At 32.2% G+C, this 10,091-nt stretch overlaps 1 protein-coding gene and 1 pseudogene across 2 annotated transcripts; one reads left to right on the top strand and one right to left on the bottom strand.

Annotated features, from left to right (window-relative positions):
- Positions 1-267: 267 nt before the first annotated feature.
- On the bottom strand, positions 268-2,664 carry LOC143545859 (cyclin-D3-3-like; annotated as a pseudogene). Its single transcript, XR_013137512.1, has 4 exons — positions 2,136-2,664; positions 1,499-1,700; positions 1,280-1,410; positions 268-704 (listed from the first exon to the last, which is right to left on the bottom strand). The product of XR_013137512.1 is annotated as a cyclin-D3-3-like (transcript).
- A 6,518-nt stretch (positions 2,665-9,182) lies between these two features.
- On the top strand, positions 9,183-9,767 carry LOC143545875 (uncharacterized). Its single transcript, XM_077037670.1, has one exon. The coding sequence runs from the start codon at positions 9,183-9,185 to the stop codon at positions 9,765-9,767; it is 585 nt and encodes a 194-aa protein (XP_076893785.1).
- The last annotated feature ends 324 nt before the right edge of the window (positions 9,768-10,091 follow it).

The raw sequence follows: 10,091 nt of genomic DNA, 5'->3' as shown, positions 1-10,091 counted from the left end.
AAATAGAAATGTGAACATTAGTTGGATGGGTTGGTTGCAAAATCCTTTTCTCATCATGTAATGTTTTGGTTTTATTCTTTCTAGCAAGATAGTTCAAATAAGTTTGACGTCCCAAAAAAATGCCAGAAAGTAGACAATAAAATATAAGTTAAGTATAACTTTACCGAAACTATTTACTTCTTTATTCTTCTAGCATTTTTTTATAAAATTATAATTTAAAAAAAAACAAGGTAGTAAAAAACGGACCATGAGTATGTGACATTTTTTTTTCCATTTTTTACAAAGGAATTAAAAGAAATCACCACCCCACCCCCTCTTGATTCTAGTTTCCGGATAAAATGCCAACCATCTTTACCTCCAAAACTCACCACGCAACTTCAAGAGAAGTCACAATTTTCATATTTGGTGGGGCTAACTGCAAAGATGGTTGGCAATTTAACATAAATTCAATTAAACATTTGACACGACTCTAGGCAGTTCGTTTCAGGGTGCACCCTTGCGGCCTTCCTTGACTCCTGGTTCGGGTGATGATGAAACCGATGGGTTTACCACAACCACCGACCATGACTCGACTGAGCTCATTGACAAATTCATTACATCATCTGGGCTCGAAGGGGCATAGATCCAAACTTCCGTTTACGCATTCCATAACTTCTACACCGTGTTACCTCCTGGATTGCCTTCCGACACTCCTCCACCTCCTCCTGTTTAAAAAGAGATCAAAATGTAAAGAAAACAGAAAATTTTATAGAAGAATAACTAACTTCAACTGTTCACAAAACCGTCACTCTAATTCTTATTTTCCTATAAATTCGTTAGACGTTGCATTAATTGTATGTTTTAATATCATATTTTTTTAAAGTAAGTGATTTAGATAGTTGGGTGGATCCGATACAAATAGGGTTTTACGTGAGAAGTTTTCTTAATGTGTGGAACACTAGAGTGATTATTACGCTTTACAACGAAATTGTAATAATTAGTACATTACAACAAAATCAAACAAGTGTAATAGATACTTCGCTACTTTAAAACTGTCTAGTCTTATTAATGACTTTAAATTAATTTCTAATAACTAGTAGAAAAATGCCTTTTGTTTTGTTTGTATCGTTTCCACCGAAAAAACCTTTATTTTTTTTCCATTCAACTAAGAATTAACAAATATTGTGTACAGTGTGAAAAAGTAAAAGTCAACTGATTAGCTTTTGACTTGTTCAACTCTACTTTTGTGAATTAATTTCACCGAATCAGTAAAAAAATCTACATATATCAAACTGTTGACCTTGTTGATACCAAGAATGCCCAAAAGTTTAGATTGAAATTCAGTCCCAATACATGGTTCAACACTGTTGATCACATGCACCATTGTTGCTGTTGCTATCACTGATGGAAGATGACACCTAAACCTATCATCTGCATTAATTCACACACACATTAACATGCAATATTTTAATAGACTAAAAATGATATAATTTAATTAACTAATTAATTTATTGGTTACCCGACAAGAAGCATACTAGAACACACTCGCATCTGTTAATTAACTCAACTGAAAGATAAGATTTTAATCCTAGTCTTCGTGTCACATAATCTATAAACGAGAGTGGAGTCACCGGGTTCATCTTCCATTCCAAAGTCGATAATATTAATATCTCCATTTTCTGAACCGTTTTCGCTTCAAAAACATATTTTCTTCCATCAATCTTGAATGTAAAAACAGAAGTTTTAGATTAATTAATATATAGAATAAGATCAAATGCAAAGAACACTTTAAAAGCGTATAAATAACTAGAGTAATTACACTTTACGGTTAATAAACTAGCATTCGTTTTGTAATATAATTAATCTAGTTATTTTTACGTTTAACGAATTAATTTTATTTGTACCGATCTCATCCAATATTATTATCAACAAGTATAACTAAAGTAACGTTGAAACAACGCTTAAAGTTGAAAACGTACAAATAACTAAATTAATTATTTTAACATTATAGTAATTAACTAGCATTTTTCTAGTTTAATTACTCTGGTTCAAAACTTTAGATTAATAATAATTAGTCTGGTTATTTGTAAGCTTAGCAAGTTATTTTATTTGTATCGGATCTTAACCTATATTAATATAAACCAAGAACAACGTACTTGAAGATCTAGAAGTAGTGGAACACGTGTTTCTTCAACTTTAGCCGCAATAGATAGACAAGCAACAGCAGCAAGTTGAGTCATCCTTGGCTTCTTTTCAATTTGCAACTCTTCAAATTTATCAACAAACCTGTCAAGATAGTTGACTGCTAAGACGGCGGTGAGGGCGGTGAAAGAGTAGTGTGAAACAACTGTTAAAATCCACTCCGCCGCGTCACGGCGGCGGTGGTCGGTGGAGTGGTGGTTGTTGTGGAAGAGTTGGTTGGATTGTTTGGAGAGTAAAGAGGATAGTTCTTGGTGAATGTTATTATTGTTATTAATATCATCATCAAGACAGCTGTGGTTGTTCATGATTATTGTTGTTGTTGTTGTTGTTGTTGTTGTTGTTCCATTGATGGTTTTCTTCACAGTGAAGTGAGTCTAAAATGGTCATCATCTTGATCTTGGAGAGAAAGAGATTCAGGGTTTGGATTTAAAGATAAAGATGGAGATGGACTCCATCTTTGTAGAGGTTTGGTTGATAGAGGGAGGGAGGGAGGTAGGAGAAGACTAGTGTAGTGAGCAGTGTCCAGAGGTTTGTGCTTTTATTCACTAGGTATCTTCATTCTTTTAGATAGATTTGTTTTTGATATACAGTTCTTTTAAAATGTAAATAAATGTTTCTCGTGGGTGTTTGTGATTTGCTTATTAACTCACTTATAATTTATCACTTATCACATTTTAAAAAGTTAAAAATGTGTTTAGGATTGCTTATTGTATAAATAACTTATCTCAAACATAAATTATAAAGAGGCAAATATAAGGAATCTCAAACATCCTTCTAATATGGTAACTAATATATTTATCAAAATCAATACCATTACCATTATCGTCACCATCACTTTCATGGCCATTTTGCATATTTTGGTAAGTTTACACTGTTATAAATTAGCGATATATTTGTCATTTGTATTTTATTTATTCGTAACAACACAAAGCGATAATTTATTGCATTCTCACAAGTTAATTTAACAAGAAAATTAAATTATAATGATTAATCTCATTCTTTTGTCTAAGCTATTCCATTGTCTATTTCATTATTTCGTACCAAACAAACACTTAAGTAGTGTTTGATATGAGGTAATAAATAAGAGAATGGAATAACCATGCAAAGCTAGGTAATGAAATCAGGGAGCGTTAGATTCATTATATTCCTATAGGTAGTCAAAAAAGACAATAAAATGGTAATGATTAATTTCTTTCTTTTTATCCTATTTTCCCCATTTCATAGTCCATTTAGTTCACTTGTTCATTCCAGCAACTCATGCCAAACACAACACATAACTAAGTGCAATTAATTTCATAAATGACAAACGAATGTCGTATAATCAAACCAGTAAATAAACCTTATCTTTTATCGATTCTACTCTAGTGGTTGGGTTGGTTTATAAAATTCCAATGGCATCTCACAAATATACATATATAACTATTTTTAAACAAAAATAAACTATTTATTTATCTTTAAGATATTAACAAAACATGAATACCGAAATAAACAAAGTATTAACTATGAAATAGTAAATCATACTTTGGGAAAATTAAAATTTTATGCAACCATTGTTTCCTGGTCACCAATTGAATGGAGAAAACGCATTCGCATTAAGTTTTTTTTATCCTAACATAGGTTATAACTCAACTAAAAAATCACATTTTCTTAAATTCATTACTTACTTTCAAAAAATATTCTATCACTCGTTCCTCATACTTATCTTTATTCAACTAAATAAGATAAGATAGGAAATTTATGTCTTTCATCATTTTTTTTCCTTTTTCTTTTTGTTTAAGAATAAGATTGAGATGAGACGTGAATACTAGACAAGTGACTCAAACTATAATAGCTAGTTTAAAAGTATTTAACGGAGTGATAGTGTAGTCGATTACAAGTCCCACCGGTCGATACGTTTCGAAAAACAGTGCCGCAATCCCACCGTCACTTTGAGTGATAAAATTTATATTTTAAGACGGGATAATGGACTATCTCATTTTACTTTATCGGTATTTTCAACTCAACTTTATACAAAATAAATACAAACAAATAAAAAATCCTTTCGTGACTTCTTTAGACTTTACCAAAGGCATATAGAGTTTCTTTCCTAATTTTTAATCTATAAATAAAAGATAAATGTTCTAAAGGAAAAGAAAATAAATTACGAAAAAAGCATGAAAAAGGTTGACGTGTATGATTGTTTATCTACTAAATTCGGTTCATATCCACGATTAACACATTTAAGAAAAGGAAAATACAAAATTATTCTTTATTATAAAGCAACTTCATGATTTTAGTAAGGACTTTCTTCTTAATATGACATGATTTGATACAATATAAAATAACTTAATACAATATAAACGGGATCAACTATAAACATGTCGACACGTTAAGTCATTAATGACACAATAAGAAAATGTATATGGACAGGTTCAACATGCATAACCGGCTTATTACACAAAAAACTTGGTTAACTAGATTTATGATTTTATGAATTGTAACCTTTTTGTAATTTAAACTTATCATTTTAGGTATGTTATGTTATTTATTAATCATTTAAGTGAGTCATGTAAAAAAATCTTATTAAATATGTCGTGTTACGTAACCCGCTTATTAAATATGTCTGTGTCAGTGTTTAAGTACATTATATTTTTAATTAAACTTCTCATGTTGGGTCAAATAGTTGTGTTAAATACTCTGTGTCAATCACTATATTGTTTAACACAACATGATACATTTTGCGAGCTTTAGTTCTAACCAACACCTAGTAGTGGTGTCAGAGCCGGCCCATAGGGGTGGCGGGGTGGTCGATGGCTACAGGCCCGACATCCCGTTAAGCCCGTCTTTTTTTTAAAAAATATTATATTTATTTTTATTAAAAACAATATATATATTTAATATTCAAACTTAATTACATGACCACTAGCCTGGATTAGTGTCAAAAGGATATTACTCTCAACTAAAAGGTTATGGGTTTAAGTCTCATTTGAGACATGTTTAATCCTATTTTTACACAACCCAAATTGTAACCAAGTAAACCTATATAAAAATTTAATTATTTAAACCAATAAAATACTCTTTTTTAATTAAGACCCAAAAAAAGTTTGACATTCAGTCCAAATTTTTTTTTATTTTCTTGAAGCCGGACCTGAGTGGTGTTTCTACTATTAGTCCAGTTCTTAAAACATCGATGGTCACATTTTTATCTCTCGTAATTTATTTATTTTTTATTTTGTTTGGTGATTTAATGTAGATGCTAAAACACCCTGCTTGCGGTGCGCACATATGATGTATATATGTGTGAACCCTCGGGTGGGCAAAAGTGAAATTGCACTAATTTTGACGTTATTTTACTAATCTCGTGAAAATAACGTTAAAAGTGACGGACGGTTAATCAGGCATCATGTAGTGGCGTTGATAGCCGAAAGACAAGGGTACATGCACCGATCAGCCGGTGTCCCGATGATTGAGTGCTATGTGCCTTATGTCCAAGGCTTGATGCAAAACTACTATCGAGCCGGGGGTCTCACCGGAAGCAGCCTCTCTATCCTTATGGGGTAGAGGTAAGGCTGTCTACATCTTACCCTCCTCAGACCCTACTATAGCTTTGCTATTGGTGGGATATACTGAGTACGATGATGATGATGATGATGATGATTAAAGTCTTTGCAGACAAAAGAGAGTATATAAATTTTGGTGTATTTTGTAGGTGGTCCATTTATATTGATATAAACTGTAAAAATGTCTGACTATTTTCACCCTTTGATTGTGATCTGTCTGACTCACTGTCCTCAGTCTACTTGTTCAATTGCTAATTTACTAGCTGTAAAAATCTTTTAGATGAATGTTATACAATTAGGGCTGTTCACGAACCGAGCCGAACCGAGCGAGCTTCTGCTCGAACTCGGCTCGAATAGTAACCGAGCGGCTCAGTTCGGTTCGAATTTAAGTAAACGAGCAAGAAAGCGTTGCTCGAACTCGGCTCGAATTGAAACCGAGCGGCTCGGCTCGGCTCGTTTTCGCTCAGATTGGAATGAAGAATACGAGAGGACTACACTTTAAGACCGAGAGCGGCCTTTGAATAGCTGTTAGCGTGCGACTCCTATTTGGATTCTCCGATTCAACGGCGTGGATATAGAGTAGTGGAGTCGTGGCATTGATTGTGACGGTGTGGATCAAGAGGGTGACAACTGATGTTGTGATTGTGCTGGTTTGAATCGATGCAGGTTAGTAGTTAGGGATTTGGTTCTCCATGAAAGTGTTGTTGAAGTGGACTGTGGCGGCTTGGCGGTGGAAACATAAGATAATGACATATTGTGAAATGTGAATTTAGTCTTTTAGGGTTTGTGTTACACGGTTACACCACTGCATATTTATTTTTATTTATTTAATATTTCAAGTAAACTAATAGTAAATATAATTTAATATTTCAGTATTACTTATAAATTAAATATATCTATATCTTTGTACACATAAGTGTATATATAATGATATGCACACACACACATATATATATATTAAAACAAACTAAAAATATTCGAGCCGAACCGAACCGAGCAAACCCTTGCTCGTTGCTTGGCTCGTTTACAAACCGAACCGAGCAGAGCGGCTCGTTTACAATCGAGCGAAAAAACGAGCGAGCAATTTCCAAGCAATTTTCGAGCGAGCGGTGAGCGAGTTCGAGCGACGAGCGGTTTGGACGGCCCTATATACAATCGAGGTATTTTTCGTAGTTACTCTAACGTTTAACGAATAAAGTTCGTTGCTCAAAGTAACTCAATTGTAAAAGGCGACCACATACCGGTTGAGCTAAAGCTCACAATCTTCTATTCTGTGGAAAACATGTCGTCCAAAGGTCCAACGCAGTAAAACCCGGTTGTGATCGGATTCAAACTTAAGATATTTTTGTTTTTAGTATAAATCTTCACTTTTCCTCCAATAACAGTTGAGCTAAAGCTCACTAGTGGTATTTTTCGTATTAGTCGTTTAATTTTAATCAATTAAATAAATGAACACGTTTATTTTTGTTTCTTAATATGCTAAACTAACATACACTAACATAAATAAATTTCAATCTGAGTCACTGTACTCATCTACATTGTTCAATCCTTCAATTACTAGCTGTGAAAATCTTTTAGATTTAGATATATGTTAGGACCGTGAATGAACTCAAATACGTATATTTGTTTCTATTCGTTTATTTTTTGTTAACACACTAAATGAAAATAAATGTATATACCTATACCTATATATTTTTAAGTAATATCTATATCTACATACACAACCAAGATTAGCTAAAAGTTTAGACATCTAAAAAGGGTGAGACAATGCATTTTGCTAGACACATTAAGGTCTATATCCAAACTAGTGCACTATGCGATTTTACCTCATAACGTTGGGTCAAGATTGGTGACTTCATGCTCAGATTTTTGTTAATCTGTTTGACGCACTTACAAACTTAACTCTTACCCCATTGGTATATGTGGCAATTCATGTTGCATTCTCATGCTTTTTAGGCCTAACGATGACTCGATAACACATGTATATTCATTAATGACATCCTTTAATAAACATAAATCTATAATATATATAAACGAAATCCAAAAAATCATAGGTGTCGCGATGTGGTCACTCCCCCTCTTTTTGGAGTCACCAGATTTGCTTGATTTTTAAATGGAGGCTTCTCATGCATTTGACCCGAATTCATGGGTATGGGTCTTACCAAACCCAGATATTCTTTAAACATGTTATAACATCTCATTAAATTAAAAATTATTCTCATCAAATTATTGATGTAAAAATCCTATAAAATTGGATATACTAAAAATTAATATCTTATTTATTTTAAAAAACATATATATATATATTATTTAAATTAAAAAACCATTATGATAGTAAAAAATAAACGGGTTTTAGGTCTCATCAAACCATAAGTATATTATTAGCTTTCATAAATATTATTTATAATTAAAAAACCAATTTTATAGTAAAAGAAATAAACGGGTCTTAGGTCTCATTAACATCTCATTTATTTGTCAAACAATTTATCATCAAGCCATAAGTATATTATTAACTTTCATACAATAAAATAATATTAATACAAAAAATAAGTAAGTATTAGTTAAAATAATATAAAACAACCCCCGTAACACGGGGGATAAAAACTAGTATATAAATAAATATGTATATTGGTAAATGAACGATAAGACATGTGTTTGTATTAATTCACTTAATTAATTAATTGAAGTAAAAAACGAGTTTCATTTTTGTTTTATGATTAATCAACGACTGCTGAATAGCTCACAAAGGATTCATTAAACGTTTGGTTAAATTTTTTCTATACCTCTTGACTCTCGTTCTTCTTATATACAAAACTTGTTTAAAGTAAGTCAAATTTTATTTTAAATCATAAAAAGTAGAGGGGAACATTATTTACTTGTATCAAGAAGCAAAGAAAAACGTATATACTGAAAATTGTTATTTTAGAATTGCGTCTAGATCTATATTTATTTATTTATTACGAAACTTGAAAACTTATCACTTTAGAAATTAAAATCTTTATGTAACACGATCGTACACTAGACCAAAGGTATTTTGGTAGTTATTGATATTTGTAACAAGTGGATATATAAAATTTCATATATTTGTTTTCATTTATTATGTTAAACACTAGAACCATAGATAAGTTGTTCAATGTGTTTAAGTATATAAAAAAGAAAACCAAACACAATTTGATTAAGTGAGACAAGAATTAAAGTGTGTTTTTGTTTAATAGAAAGTATTATATTGGATATTTAAGGATAGTTAGGTATATACATAAATTAAGAAATATAAAGGAAAATATTTAAAGTTTAGTTAGGTATATACAAAATTAAGAAATATTTAAAGGAAAATAAATATTAAATCTTACTAACATAATAATATTTTTATGAATTGTACAACAAATTTATTATTTATCAAAATGAAAGGAAAGAAAAGCTGAAAAAAAGCTAGTAGTTCTTTTGGAGGATGGCAAAGATAAAATGGTCTGGTGTGGGGATGTTGTGGAGAAGTTCTCGGTTAGGAGCTTCAAAAGGTTATTAAATGTGAGCTCTCTTGTCATTCCTGAGCATGTTTTTGTTTGGAATAAATGGGTTCCCCTTAAGGTGGGTTTTATCGCATGGAGGGCGGTTCTTAATAGGCTTCCGACGTTCGTGGAGTTGGCGAAAAAGAATGTGTCGGTTGGGTCTTTGTTGTGTCCAGTGTGTGAAGCGGAGGTGGAGTCGGTAGATCACCTGTTTATTTCTTGTGGCCTAGCGCAAACGGTTTGGAGCTTCATATCACAATGGTGTAAGGTCCCCTTGATTTATGCTTTCAGTGTTCGGGATTTGGTGGAATTGTATAAGTATTCTTCGTTTCCTAAAGACAAAGCTAAAGTATTCCATGCGGTGTGTTTGGTGTCAGTTTGGTGTATTTGGAAGAAACGTAATGCGTTAGTCCACAATGGAACTCCAGTACGCGTGACTGATTTGGTGGAAGAAATCAAAGCGATGAGTTTTCTTTGGATAAAGAATAGATCTAAAAAGAGTGGGTTATTGTGGGAGGATTGGTGCAAATTTCGAATATAATTCATGTATTAGCTCGTTTTGGTAGATGGTTAGCCTTTGTTGTAAATGTCGGGTCTGGTGTACGATGGCTATACTCGGTGGTGTTCTAGCTCCTTGCTAAAATTTTTATTAATAAAATTAAATTTTGTTGGTCGTTCAAAAGAAAGAAAAACAAGTAGGCTTGTGGGTCAATAGTGAAATTTCTTCACCTATTGTTTTTTTTTCTTTTCTTGATATGTCGAAAAAAATGTGTGTAAATAGGTGTAGAGATAATAAGAAAAAGAAGTTGTACATTAAGCTATGCTAAGTTGTACTATCAAGGAAGGAGTGGGTAGATGGGCTATG

This window comes from Bidens hawaiensis, unplaced genomic scaffold, assembly GCF_021521415.1.
Source record: "Bidens hawaiensis isolate Kalapana, Puna unplaced genomic scaffold, B.hawaiensis_p1.1 tig00014095_1, whole genome shotgun sequence".
In the NCBI taxonomy this organism is placed as follows: Eukaryota; Viridiplantae; Streptophyta; class Magnoliopsida; order Asterales; family Asteraceae; genus Bidens; species Bidens hawaiensis.
Note: the sequence above shows the minus strand (reverse complement) of the source record. Positions and strands in the feature narration are given on the sequence as shown.